We start from the raw sequence: 15371 nt of genomic DNA on the forward strand, positions 1-15371 counted from the left end.
CCGGAAACCGTGGAGAAGACATCAGAGAGGATGTCGAAAGCTCGGCGTAGTGAACATCGAGCGGCTTAACCCGGAGACCTGGTAAGTTTAATTCATTGCGAGTTAATATTAAAAGTAAAATCTAATGGCATGTCTCGAAAAACAGAAAAACAAAAAGTAAAATAGGTATTTCGATGGAAGGCAACCGTATATACGTATTTCTAACTATTGGTCGTCTTCAGTATGGTGGAGCTAAGTTAGAAAAGGAGCATGTTAACTTGGGAAAGGATCACTACAGGAAATGCGACCAATTTGTCAAAGACGATCAATAATCAGAAAGATTTAACACAGATTACCAGTACGTGAATCGTTTTTTATAAACATGAAATAAAAAAAAATGTATCATACTTACATTTTCACCTTCCGCATCTTTGCTTTCTACCCAGTAAATTGTATTTGTCTTTCTGTCGTAGTCAATCTGTACTCCGTGTTCTATGCCAACAATTGGAGTAATATATCCAGTAGATTCTTCGCCAGGATTCAACGAGCGATCCACGATTTGAGTGCCCTTCATAACCATTAAGAAATTGGAATCTTCTTCACTGCATGTACCGCCAGAGTTCAATTTAAAGCCAGGTTTGCATTTACAACTGTATCCAGTGGATGTAGATGGAGACAATAAACAAATATGATGGCAAGGAGCTGATGCGCAAGGATTGTTAGTAATAGGTTGCAGAGATGGATGATGCACGTGAATACTTAAAGGTTGCGAGATAAGATGAGAAACAACCGTCTGATTGTTGCCTTTGTATTTGTGGGCCGATAATACTCTATTTAACTGTCTGTCAGTCCAGTACATGGTATCCTCAAATAGTGTAAGTGAATGTGGATGTAAAAGGTAATGGCTTCCAGACAGAACTTGTTGTCTTCCTGTACCGTTGTAATAACAAAAATCAATGAAGTCTAATTTCGAATCGGCGAAGTAAACTCTTTGAGTGGCTATATCGAGTGTTAAACCATTAGGCCAGTAGATTTTGGTGTTTATGATAATTGATCTGTTGGTGCCATCCATACCCATACGTTCAATTCTTGGATTTTCTCCCCAGTCAGTCCAGAAAAGCCACCTGGTTCTAAAAATAATATAAATATTATAGTATATGCATATGTGAGAACGGACGAGACAATAAAGATATAAGTAGAAAAAAATAAAGTAAGTTAGACTTGATAAATTAAGGTAAATTAATTCATAAGAGGTCCGATAAATGGCCTAGGAGGTATGTGCTTGGCCATTAGTCGGGTATTAACAGAATATATCCACGGGATTTGCCCGGTGGTCGGGTTTTTGCCCTGCGAAAAATTAAGAATGTTGAAAAGCATTAAGTTAAAAAAAAAGACCTGTTTATAAACTTGTGATGGATGCAACTCAGAATAATCTCCTAGAGATAATTATTTGGTGTTGTATGTTCGAAATTTATACAAGCATCAATTTACCACGTTGTTTTGTATACATATAAAGCACTTGGCATTTTGTAAGTATTTTCGAAAAAAATATTATTTTTTGCTCAAAATTTTGTTTTAAGTCTTAGTACAAACTTTTTTGGCAAAATAAAAACTATATACTCTGAAATCGGTATTGATGTTAATTGGTGTTTATTATTATTGATTATTGATGTTTATATAAGAGTATTTATGCTTACCCAGGACTTGGATCTACACACATTCCTCTCGGTTGAGTGATATTTTCCCTAGCGATAACAATCCTACTATCTCCATTTTCTTTAGAAACCTCAATCGTGTTGAGTTTCGAATCTAGCCAGTAAATGTTCTTGCCAATCCAATCGTAGGCCAGTCCTTCAACTAAATCCAAGCCAGTAGAAATTATTTCCACGGGATCACCACCCCTTTCCAGTTTTGATATTTTCTTGAGCTTCATATCTGACCAGAATATCGTACCGGTGTGCATGTTTGAGGCAGTAGCAACAACGTTTTCGACTATGATGGGAACTCGTTCCAAACCTTGTTCTTTTAGGTCCGCTACCAAAATTGAGTGTCTGTTTGAAATGATTAAGAAGGCCGCAGTGTGATCTAAAAAAAACCAAAAATCGTTTTGTATATTGTTAAATAACTGAGATCGCCATTAACTTTAAATATTAGAGTAGTTTTTTTGTGACCCCCCAAAAATATGGAAGGGGTATATTTTCCACTAAGTCGTAGGAGATAAAATCTTGCATGTTAAGACTAAACGCGCTTACCACATTGATGACAAGAAAAAAGAAGATAAAATATACTTACTTAAAGCTTTACAACTGGTTTTATCTGGTTCTAGAGTGTAACCGTCCACGCAGGAACAAAAGTAGGATCCTTTAGTATTGGTGCATATCTGCGAGCAGATTCCAGGAGGATCGCACTCGTTAAGATCTTCACAGTTCATGCCGTCTTTCATCAATGTTTCTCCAATTGGACATAAACATAGAGGTCCCTAAAAAATTTAAATTTCATCTTGTAGTCTATTTACTGAATGAAACATATAATTCAGAATTTATGTAAAATTTAGCCCGGGCGTGTCTCTACCTACTCTATAAAACTGATGCTTGTAACATTATGAATACTAGTTCACGTAATAAGACACCTTCTTTACCAAAAATACTGCTCCAAACATAGTCGTGTTCCCCACGTTGGGCGCCAATGTATAACCTATAATCAACTTGGAGATTCTCAAAGGTTATCTTAAATTCACCAAAAAAAAAACAGTACTAAAGAACTGAATAATTCAAACCATTTGTATGTTCAATATACCGATTCGGCAAATTTTCAACTACCGTATACGTTATTCAGTATGTGGAACAAAGATAACACTTAATTGTTTGAATACGAGTGAGACACAATCCACGCACTTGGAGTAGCGAGTCTAATTTTTAAACAGTGTTGCGAAATTTCTGTAACATAACTCCTTCTAAAACATTAGTCGGATACATGAGTGTAACATAATGTTTAAATCCACTACAGTTCATTGTAGAATGAAAATTAATATTGCTCCAACAAACCTTACATGAAGTAATCATGTAAGTATTATTTTTTAAACAATTATATCATTACTTCATTAATTAACAAAGAATACTGAATTGAGAAATTGAGATGCGACAACAGCGTGAGCTAAATAAATATCGCACTTCAGTAGACAGACAAATAGTATAAACCATTTGCCCCCTCTACGACTTCCCCTCAAAAGAATAGGCGGTCCTTATCTGTCTGTACAGCAGGTTTAAGGTCTATTTCTTTGATTTTTAGCTGTCGTGGTAAAAGGTTGAAAACAAATAATTAACATGCCAAGCGTATACAGTAGAACCTCGATAAGTTAAATTCCAAGGGAAAAACCAAATATTTTAAGTTATACAGGTTTTAAGTTATCAAGGGTCTATGTTGTGATGGATTAATATAGGTCAGAAGTTCATTAAAATATAGGCATTTATTATACACTACATACACTACATTCATTTATTATATTCGTTACAAAAAGTTAAAGCAATAATTAAAGGTATAGTCTACTAAAAAAAGTCTGTGATTTTCTTTTGATTTAAATAATTCATAGATTCTAAATCGATTTGATTTTAAATAACATAGAGAAGAAAATACGTTATCTTTTATGTTTCTACACTGCTCTATAAATGATCGTACAGTCGTTATAGCACTCTTGCTTCGTTGATTGATATGCTCTTAGATGAAGTTTGTGAGTCGTCATTAAATTCATCGTCTTTATAACTTTAAATACAGTACATGTTGTTATTCTATTATTCAGGATCAATATTATCTTCCTCTTCAAAATGATTTCTTGAGGTTCTGAAGAAAAACCACAGGTTCTAAAGCAGTTTTTCACTGTGAGGAGTGTTACGTTTTGCCATGTTTTGTTCATTATCCTCATTACTTGAAGAACATTGATAGAAGAAATCGTATTTTGCTCCATATCAGCTATCATTCTTCTAACAACTTCTTTTCTGTATAATGTTTTAAAATTTTTAATGATACTCTGATCCAAAGGTTGAAGTTGTGATGTTGTGTTTGGTGGAAGAAATTGTACTTTGATTGCCTTTAATGGTGGTATGTCTCCGTGTGCTGTTCAGTTGTCGATGAACAGAACAATTTTTCTATTTCAAGTTGCCCTTTGCTAATCTATATTATTCCGCCATTTTTTAAAAAGTTCTGCTGTCATCCATGCTTTTTTATTGGCTTCATAATCCATGGGTAGTGATTTTAAACCTGCAAAACACCGAGGTTTTTTTGACTTACCTATATAATTAAAGGTTTGAGTTTTTCTGTGCCCGTAGAATTTGCACAAAGCAGAATCGTAAGTCGTTCCTTGCTGTGTTTTTCTCCATGACATTTTTTATTTTTGAATGTTAATGTTTTTTCGGGAAGACATTTAAAAAACAGACCAGTTTCATCAGCATTAAAAACATCATTGGGATCATAATTATTCACTAAATTATGCAAGTCAGATTTTCATTCTTGGCAGACTGATTTGCTTACGCTCGTACTTTCGCCGCACATTTTTTTAGGCTAAATCATTCGTTTATTGAAATTCTCTAACCAGCCATTGCTGGCTTTAAAATTATCGATTTTTAGTGAATTAGCGAACTCTATAGCCTTTTCTTTCAGTATGGGTCCACTGATACTGATGTTTTTGTTTCGATATTGTTTTAACCACGTAAACAAACACTGTTCCAAATTAGGGAATTCGGCAATTTTTGTCTCCTGATTCTTGTTTTTTCAATAGTTCGGTTTCTTTTTTTATGATGATTGATAATGTACTCTCGTGTATTCCAAACAGAGCCGCAACTTCTTTTCTTTTGAATTCATTTTTCACTGCTTCTATAGCTTTTAATTTATCAGCATATGTTAGCGTTGTTAATTTTCTTTTTGAACTTATTTTAAGCAAGGTATCACACAGTACCTAAATCGATGTTTCTAGAACAGTGATCAAAACTTATGATACAGTAAGCTGTTCAGCTGTCATTGGTAAACAATTTTATGTTATAGGGATTGTGAAAACATTTCTGTAAGTTACTGAGGGCCAATATTGATATTATTTATTTAAGTTATCGAGATTGTGTATTTTAAGTTGTAGAGTTGTATACATTCACAATCTATAAACGTCATAATCCATCTGTCGTCCGCTATTGGTCTAGGGAAAAGAAACATTTGAGTATTGCTGTGAAAACACAATTTCCAAAGAAATTAAATGTGTGGACTGGCATTTATAACGATAATATAATTGGTCCATTTTTTATTACGGGAAATCTGAATGGGCGAAAGTATCTAGATTTATTACGCAATCAGATTATTCCAGCTGTTCGAAACCTTGCGGTCAACTTGGCGGATGATGTTTGGTTTCAACAGGATGGTTGCCCAGCACATAATTCAATCGAAGTTACAAATTATTTGGAACAAACATTTCCTGGGCGAATAATTTCTACACGAGGAACAATAAAATGGGCCCCTAGATCACCAGATTTAGCACCTTTGGTATTTTATTTCTTAGGAATGCTAAAATCAAAATTATATCGGCATGATTTCGAACGAGCCACCAATTTAGCAGAATTGTAAGAAAAAATTGTTCAACTTTGTAGTCGAGTACAACCAAATCAGCTAAATGCAATGAGACTTGCTTTGATAGATTCGGATTTTGTTTAGCTTAAAATGGTGGTTTGTTTGAACATTTAATTGGTTAGAGATTTTTTAAAAATGCCTTTAATTTTAATTATTTAGAATAATTTTTTTGATTGGTTTTTTTCTTATAAAAATAATATTTATATTTAGTTAATGTTTGTTAAGTTAATTATTGTTTTATTTCCAAGCTACCAGAGCTAAAAATCTACAAAAATTACATTTAAAACTCGAATTCCTATAAGTGATTGAGTTTTTCTTAAAGATTTACTGACGGAAAGTTGGCGACGAAATAATTTTATGCAAAGAACTACACCCCATCAACGTCCGATAATTACTGTCGGTGTCGGTCATCGGTGTATTTTTATGCCGCTTCGCACTGTAAAAGAAGGCGTTGCTTAAAATTTCAAACTCTTCAGGGGAATAATGCTTTGTTGCCACACATAAATTACTTAAATCACTGTTCTTTGTTAACTAATAAAGTAATTGATAAAATCGATTAGAAAATAACAATTACGTGGCTACTTTAATTGAATTTTTTTGGGACAATATTAATTTTTATTCTACAATGAACTGTAGTGGATTTAAATATTATTTTAGACTCATGCATCGGACTAAAATTTAGAAGGAAAGATGTAACAGAAATAATAGCAACACTGTTTAAAAGTCATACCTACTCCGTCGAGATGATGACTGCCTCTCACTTCTATTCAAACAATTAAGTGTTATCTTTGTTCCACATACTGAATAACGTATACGGTAGTTAAAAATTTGCCGAATCTGTATAAGCTTAAAGAGCATTATACATATTTAATTTGTTCCTAATTAGTATTATATTTTTGGTGAACATCAAATATTGGTCGGATATATTATATATAGGATATATTATATATAGGATAAAATAGGTCGGATATATTATATATATTTAAAGATACTTTAAATAAATTAGTGTAATTAGTACGACAAATACAGTAATTGTGAATATTTGAGTATTAAATAACAAGGACGCATTCAGTTTAAAAAAATTAAAGACCTACACAATTTTACTTACTTGTGGAGTTTGCTTGCAGCCATTAGAACAAAGTCCGCCTTGGTGTGAGCATTCCTCGAAGGCACAGTCGGGACCTTCGTCAGCTCCGTTAGGACAGTCAGGTTTACCATCACATACACTTGTAATATTAACACAACGCTCAGATACATCTGGACACAACCACTGGCCGGGGGGACATCTGAAAGGAGGTTTCACGCAAGCGTGGATGCTGCTTTCATCTGATCCATCCTCACAATCCTTTTTACCGTCACATATGTAGGCTTTGAAGATACACTGCGTGCTGTTACAATTGTAGAAGTTATTCGGGCAGTTGATATTGCCGCATGATTCTGGTTCGTCTGATCTGTCGTCGCAATCCGGAGTTCCATCACAGTACCAAGCTTTCGGTATGCATATTCCCGATTTCTGACATTGGAATTGTTTTTCCAAATTACATTGGTCAGGTGCAATGGAAGCTGAAAACAAAAACAAAGTTATAATAAAGAACCAACTTCAAAAATGTATTAGATATTCTAAGTTCATTGAAACTATATTCTTCTATGCTGTTCGCTAGTCTTAGTAATATTGTTATATGTAAATCTTTCAAGTTCCTTTAAAACGAGCAGCTTTTTTTTCTGGTGATTAAAAGTTTATGTCCACTTTCACGATCTTTTCATTTTTCGTTATTAGATATTTTGTCGAAACCCAAAATAGTATATGACTGAAAGAAAAAAAATATGATAAAATACTTACGACATCCAACTTCATCGCTGCCATCATTACAATCAGGAATACCGTCACATTTGTAGCTCTCCTGAATACATTGTTTCAAATCAGTACACTTAAACTGATTACTCTGGCAGGTAATCGGTGGACAGTCTTTTTCGTCTTCTTTATCGAAGCAATCATCGTCACCATCGCAAACCCAATTTTGAGGTATACAATGACCATTTCTGGGACAAGTGAACTGGTAGTAGGCACAGGTCTTTTCTGCACAAGATTCACCTTCATCTGAGCCGTCTCCGCAATCGTTTTCCGAGTCGCATTTCCAACTATTCGGGATGCATCGTCCGTTATCGCAGTGGAATTGGGTGCTTGAACAGGTTACGTTGACACAACCCGTTTCGTCACTGAAATCACCACAATCATTCTCGGCATCGCATTTGAATGTCATGGGGATACAGCGCCCTGATTTGCATTGGAACTCGTTCGAGCTGCAGGTTGGTTCTGAAAAAAAAACATTAAAATTCAACACAAAAACTACACCATTAAAAATTCATTCGTTTGTCGTTACGTTACTACTAGTATGGCGTATTCTCAGCTTATAAAAGAGAGAACATAGGCAAAATACGTAGAATATTAACAAGTAAATTATTCATGTAACTAGTTGTAGGCTAAACATCAAGAAGATTAAAGAATAGTATGGAGTTGCTATTCCTGATGACTCATATTACTGGGACTGTTATCAATGATCGACAGTGTTGAAAAACTGGAGAATAAAAAGACAATATAAAGGCGGATAAACCTCAATCACAGCTATGGGCCAAAGAAGCTTCAAGCAACAACGGGAATGAGAAACATGTTTTAAATTATATGGATTAAAAATATTCCAAAACATTAAAGACTTGCCAATAAAACAAGAATGACGGAAGAATGGATTGGATGGAATGATAGAATTTCAGAAGTTGACGGATGACGGCTGTTTCATCAGCATAAATTTCATACAATGGAAAATGTTTAAATATGATACAACAAATATGAATGAAATTTTCCTAAACTTTTTAATGAATATATGAGTTACTTACTTGTACAGTTTTGATTTTCGTCACTATTATCCAAACAATCATCATCTCCATCGCACACCCACGATTTTGGAATACACCTTTGGTTGTTACAAGTGAAGTCCCAACTGTTAGGACAAGCTTGTACTGGAGGTTCATGATTGGGATCAGCTTGACAAGTTTTTTCGTCGGAAGCCAGCCTCTCTCCATAAGGACAGCCACATTTGGCTACCAGTTCATACATATTATCTCTTGGATTAGCGAAACAAAGTTTCTGGCAACCTCCATTGTTATTCCAACAAGGATGGGAATCTATGATCGGTTGTTCTTTTTCGCTGTATATTTTTACCCCATATAAACGGTTGGTTTGTGGTTCTTTTACAAGAATTTCTTCATCAGCACCAGTAAGTTTGTGTAATTTTACTATTGCATCTAGCCTCCAATCAGTTATGTACATAAAATCATTGTAAATAACGATACTGAATGGATGCCGGATCAATCTCGAGTTAACTGTTTTAACATCACTACCATCCAGTTTGGAATGCTGAACATGGTCGAGAAGAGCATCACACCAGTAAAGTCTGTCAGTAGCAAAGTCTATGGAAAGACCGTTAGGCCAACCAAGTGTCAAATTTTTAAATACGATCAAGTTTGATCCATCACTCAACGATCTGGAAATGTTCGCTGGCCTGTCCCATTCTGAGAAAAAGACATAACCTTTATTAGGATGCACAACGATAGCTCTAGGCCTTTTAAGATTTTTCAACAACGTTCGTCTGTAAGTAATATTACGGGTAGATAATACGTTAAGAGTTCCCTTACGACTATCTATGTAGTATAAATTTTTAGCAGCCCAATCTACAGCCAAACCTTCGACTCCTTCATTTTGAGAGGCCAGAACTATTTCTTTATCTGTGCCGTTTCTATGGACTCTGTAGATAACATCTTGTAAAACGTCTGAGTAATATATTAACTGTTCCTTGGCATCGTAATCCAAGCCTACGAATCTTGCTCGTCGTGACACAACAGGTAAAATAGCTTCGCTAAAACCTTCTATAACGGGATTAAGAACTTTGCCTTTTATAAACCTCTGTTGTGAGTACATTAAGAAATCTTCAATCAAATCGCAGTTGCGTTCATCCATTGCAAGTTTCCAACCGATGTTACATGCACACCTGTAGCCTAACGTTGTACCTGTTTTGGTAACGACGCACATATGTTGGCAACCCCCGTTGTTATTACCACACGGATTCATGATATGCGGTTGAACCAAACCGTGGACTGCTTTAATAGCTTTTGGATCTCTGATATCTCTCATTCGATAGATTGATTGAATACTACTTGTTTCATATTTATCAACAGACATAACACCTTGCTTTGTACCGTCTGTCCAATATACTCTATTTTCGAATAGGGTTAAGCGTGCCGGACTTGGCACTTGCTGTCCTCTTACTACCAAAAATCTATTCTGTCCGTCATAATCAACTGTCTCTATATAGTCCAAAAGAGAATCGCACCAATACACTCTTTTAGCAATAATATCCACTGCTATTCCGGAAGCTTTGTAAGCTGCTTCTGACACTATAGACACAGGTTTAGTACCATCCATATTGGCTCTTAATACCTGAGAACTGTCTGCTACAAACATATAACCGACGGTAGGATCTAATGCTATATCAGCTGGGTTGGTTAGGTTAGAGCCTAAAACTACTGCATGCCATTTTCCTCTGAGTTCGAAAATGTCGACCTTTTGACCAACAGAATCCGCTACGTAGAGTTTATTTCCTACCCAATCTACTGCTACTGCAATTGGCAACCAGGAGCCTGGCAGGGCGAGATCTATATCTGGAGTTGAGAAGCCTGGTGTGCCCACTATTTGTTGCGAATGAACCTATAAACAATTTAGAATTAATGAACTGTTGAATACCGTATGAAGTTTAATATTTTACCTTTTTCGTTTTTGTGTCTGACCAATAAAGCATATTGTCTCTATAATGGAAATCTAAACCACTTGACCCAGTAGTATTAACAACTACTTTTAGGTTGCTTCCTGTATTGCTCATACTAAATATTGCCTTGTCATGGGCGAAGTAGAGAAGTAACGAGCTAGAATTTTCTGCCTCGCATCTTTTGTCTTTGACAGTGAAGCCAGCAGCACAACTGCAAGTGTAACCTAAAAAATAAGACTTTGGTGAATATATAACAATAAAAACTTATACCAATATTGGAATTAAAGGTCGCAGATCGTGCAATTTTAAATTATCTATCAATTCATAATTGTATTTAAAGGAGCGGTTGCATTATGTTACAGTTTGTCCCTTTATTAAGGACTTTGCAGGACTGAATCATTAGTTAGACAAACTAGATAAATCATGAAAGTAATAGTAGGTATTGAAGAAGTTTTAACACAATAGGAGTGCTGTTAGGAGGCACATTAAAGGCCAGACAGTTAACAATGACTGCCAAAGCTAAGAGACACGTCACAATTAAAAGGATTTTTCGCAATGCGTCTGCGAATGATTTGTTTGGACCCAGCACTCCTATTATTTAAACTCGTTGGATATTAACATTACTCGGTATCTGACAGCAAAGCTTACTGTTTTTTTTTGCCAAACACAAAATATTTTAATGAAGAAGTAATCACTTCAAGTGCTATAACCTTAAAAATTAACTACATGACGTAATGCTAATGTGACGTATGCAACTGACTAACTAACTGACGTCATAGAAATATTTTATGAAATTTGGATAAGAAATTTATTTCACATTGAAATTAAGGTAGGTATTTCACATATTTCAATGAAAAGTTATTATTTTAAAATTGCTTAATTTATGTTTAGTCTATGTAACACTCTTACCTCCGTCGCTATTGGAACAGTATTGGTCGCAGTATCCCCATTCTAAACATTCGTTCCTATCTGTACAAGTTCTATTATCGGACGACAATTTCTTTCCATCAGGACAGTAGCATGATCCTCCGTTTAACGACGCTTGGCACTTATACTCACAGCTGAGAGTTGGACAATTTAGTTTGGCTAAAAAATAAATCTTCTATTAGTATTTGTCTTTATTCTAAACATGTCACTATTATTAAACGTTTATAAGATCTCCGGATAAAATAATTAACAATGCATCATTATTTTTTATGAAAAACAAAGGAAAGTGAAAGTAGAAGATGATCGAAGAAAATAGATGAAGATAGATGAAAGAGGTTTTTCCATAGATGTAGTAATAATAAACTAGATGTAGCACTGCGGACAAATAAGTGAAGCCAATTTTTTAAATTTTAGTGCGCGTGTTATCCGCTAGGTGAAACAAATAAGGGGGCAAAAACATAAAATGTCTGAAATTTCACTTGTTTCATGTGATATTTACCTACATAAAATTTTGTCACCGTGGTTTTTTAAAGCTTAAATTAAGATAATCTCCCAGCTGAAAAATAATCATTTTTACTTATATGAGTGTATTTTTAAATCATAATTAGGTAAGATAGTTTATCAATGTAAAATTATCGATAATTGTCGTAGGATCTAGTTACCATGATAAACAAAATTTTTTTCAAATTCGAATTTAATGTGGTGCTTGTCAAATGTCAGAAACTTTAGGATCAATGGCTTATAAATTAGAATGTTGACTAAACATCAAATTTTCATGATAAAGACATATTTTCTGGAATCATTTATAGATTAATGGCTGTTAATATGGATGGTATATAAATTTGTCGAAAGCTGGATGATTAAAAGCAGAAAGTATGGCCACTCTATGACTGTAAAATCATGATTATCTAAAATACAAAATCAGTTGTTTTTGGTTGTGACGAAATCCACCTCGTTGTCAAAAAAGGATTGGAAAAGTTTTATAACAACAAAAATAGATATTTGCCCTGGTAAAGTTATTAAAAAATACTCACAACAAGCAATTTCTTCATCAGCATTGTCCTCACAGTCTTTTTTTCCATCACATAGTTTGTTTTTCGGAATGCATTTGTGTGAGCCTCCTGGACCACCTTTCGGACATAGGAACTTGTTGTCTGGACAAACGATGGACGTACAGTTCACTTCGTCGGACCCATCGGAGCAGTCTTGGTAACCATCGCAGCGGAATTGACTCGGTATACAAAGAGCGTTGGCACATCGGAACTGGACCCCGTGGCACACAGGAAAATCTAAAAGGTTAATATTGAGTTTTCCATAAATGTAAATTTATCGTTTATATGTGTTTAATTTGTTATATTTTTTATACATCTATTCTAGTATTTCCCAATTTTTTTATGCCATGTCCCAACTTATCCTTTCTAAACTTCTTATTCTACAAATTCAAAGTATTCCAGTTTTTTATTTTTAGCCCTATTTTGATGATTTTTTTAGCACACTGTGCAAAAATTTATAAATTTTAATTTATTTTAGTTAATTTTTTAATAAAATTATGTATTTGACTTATACGGGGTTAATCGAAAGGTAGTTTTTTATCCTAACTTTGAAACATCCTGTGAAATAATTCCGTTAGCGGATTTTCGTAAAACCTTGTTTTTCGGTTGCAACCATGTCTTTTTAGTATTATATTTTTTGTTTCATGTGAACATATGGATTGGTTCATTTTTAGGAGCGAAATGACTTTGTCACCCACAATTTACGACTTTTCCTATTATTACCATTATCTTTTGTATTAATTATATTAATTTGTAATACGACGATGGGGGCTTTGGTGACTGATATCGAAAGAATGTCATAGCGACATCCCAGAAGCACTGTATTTAAATAATGATTAAAAGCAACGACACGATCTTGGTTTTAATGAAAAATGATAACAATACCAAAACATAAAAAAAAATTTAATGTAACTTAACCTAAGTACGCAAATAACAAAGAAAAACTACTAAAAAAATAATTTATTAAAAACTTTTCTATATTAATTTAGTCAGATCCTTGCTCTTGATGCTTGCTGCATAGAGATTTTATTAGGTTCCAATTTGGTTAGCTTCGTCTTGCTAAGGTGCGTCAAATAATATATCGCTTGTACATTAGGAGCGGCATTAAAACAGTAGTTCCCGTTGCAACTCTGAAACCGGAAATCCAAGGTCAAATTTCTCACCTTTAATACCATCTTTGGGTTATAAGCTCTCATTTGTAAATCTATCTATTCTAATAACGAAGATTTGTGTTTATGGACAGAAAGACATGGATATTTCAAAGTTTTCGCCATTTTTTTAACGTTGTAAAATGGTTGAACTGTAAACCTACACAAGGAAATCGTATCTGGATTTCGTGAAGAAAGAAAAAAGTCTATACAACTCATACTTTGACATCTAATTATCAAATGTGTGAAGAATATGTTATATAAATGCAATATGTAATAATTAGTAACCGATTTAAACAATTCTACTTACTGCATCCTTGTTCATCAGAGTTATCTCCGCAGTCGTTTTTGTGGTCGCATTTCTGGGACATTTCTATACATCGATTTCCCTTGGAGCATCTGAATTGGTCCAAACGGCAAGAGACACCAGGACAACCTTCTTCGTCTTTCCCTGATCGGCAATCGATGTACCCGTCGCACTTTTTCTCTTTTGGAATGCATGGATCGGAAGCTTGAGTTCCACAGTGGAAGTCGTCTGATTGGCACTTTCTATATGCTGCAAAAGAGAGTGAATTTTAATATAAACATAATTATCTTGTCATGCAAAAACATTATGGACTCCCGTGTCGACTATCACGATGACACTGTTGCGTAACAACAATATTTAATATTTTTATTTAATTTTGTATCATATCATTATATCACACTGTATATTAGTTAAGATTTATAAAATTCTTTTGTACCATCTAATAATCTGTACGGTGCCGATAGCTTGCATTCAAATAACTTTCTAGACATAAGCTTATAAAATCGTCAAAGAATCATAACAATGAAAGGATTAATGATTTCCAAATTATCGGTTTGAGTCATTCGAAAATTCCCAACAATAACGAAAGTTGAAACATACCCTTCTCAGGTAGTTTTTACCAATGAAAGGAGAGTCGAAGTTAATTTTAAATGTAAACATATTCTTTATATACGTCGAGGGGGCCAGGGGGGAGATTTCTGAATGTTAAGAAACGATTACGAGCGTAGTGATTAAAGGGGGTGAGTGGACATCAGTTCGAATCCAGCATTGGATGGGCGCTAGGCTCTTGTTCGCGCTAGCCGCACCTCAGAAGATTTAACACAGTTGGTATATTAATAAGTTTACTCAGTTCGTGTCAATATTGTATCAACTACAAGTTATCTAGTTTTTTGCACATAAATTCAAACTAAATTTCATAAATCAGCTATCGTAAGCAAGTTATCGGCGTCCAAAATACGTTGTGGAAATTGTTTAAATAGACTTGTTAAAACGTTCTTTGCAAAACTTTCATTTGTCCCAGTTTTCTGGGTGGTCCTTCAAAGAAGTATACAAAGTGAACCTATTTCCCTTAGGGCAAAACTTGTTCCCCAAGGGAAAAAACCAGCGTCCTATAACTGGTGCGTGAAACAAAGGCATCAGGACAAGGTGTAAGGACAAACAGACCTGCATCTTCGCTCAGACACCACGTCAGAATGATTTAAAAACTGGTTTTCAACGAAGTTATTGCCAAATATAGCACCAAACAGTGTAATTGTGATGGACAATGTCAGCTACCACAGTCGTAGGCCGTATAAAGTTCCATGTTCTAATATCACCAAACTTAGAATTATTTAAAAGTTTAAAATCATTTTCCATCAAAAAACAATATTATTGCGACAGTTTGGCGGAAGAAATGTGAAGAAACGAAGAAATGTAAGGAGAAGTAATGTTTCGCCCACCCTAAATTCATCTGTGGGTCGTCTAATTGAATTAGAAATGGAGAAAATAGCCAATGACAGCTGGAAAAATAGTGTTGCCCATGTTCTAAAGATGGAAA

The 15371-nt window shown here is 34.6% G+C and overlaps 1 protein-coding gene across 2 annotated transcripts in view; it reads right to left on the reverse strand.

Annotated features, from left to right (window-relative positions):
- The window catches only part of mgl (low-density lipoprotein receptor-related protein megalin), a 452951-nt gene that overhangs the window by 23004 nt on the left and 414576 nt on the right, over window positions 1–15371 (reverse strand). For both annotated transcript variants that reach the window (XM_072522342.1, XM_072522341.1), the window contains exons 4-13: window positions 13838–14083; window positions 12362–12616; window positions 11310–11486; window positions 10401–10624; window positions 8476–10342; window positions 7424–7897; window positions 6692–7146; window positions 2272–2458; window positions 1677–2064; window positions 392–1109 (exon numbers count right to left, since the gene is read on the reverse strand). In XM_072522342.1, the coding sequence (XP_072378443.1) occupies window positions 392–1109; window positions 1677–2064; window positions 2272–2458; window positions 6692–7146; window positions 7424–7897; window positions 8476–10342; window positions 10401–10624; window positions 11310–11486; window positions 12362–12616; window positions 13838–14083 (4991 nt within the window). The remainder of the gene's footprint in view (window positions 1–391; window positions 1110–1676; window positions 2065–2271; window positions 2459–6691; window positions 7147–7423; window positions 7898–8475; window positions 10343–10400; window positions 10625–11309; window positions 11487–12361; window positions 12617–13837; window positions 14084–15371) is intronic.

Source organism: Diabrotica undecimpunctata, chromosome 2 (genome assembly GCF_040954645.1).
Source record: "Diabrotica undecimpunctata isolate CICGRU chromosome 2, icDiaUnde3, whole genome shotgun sequence".
NCBI lineage: Eukaryota > Metazoa > Arthropoda > Insecta > Coleoptera > Chrysomelidae > Diabrotica > Diabrotica undecimpunctata.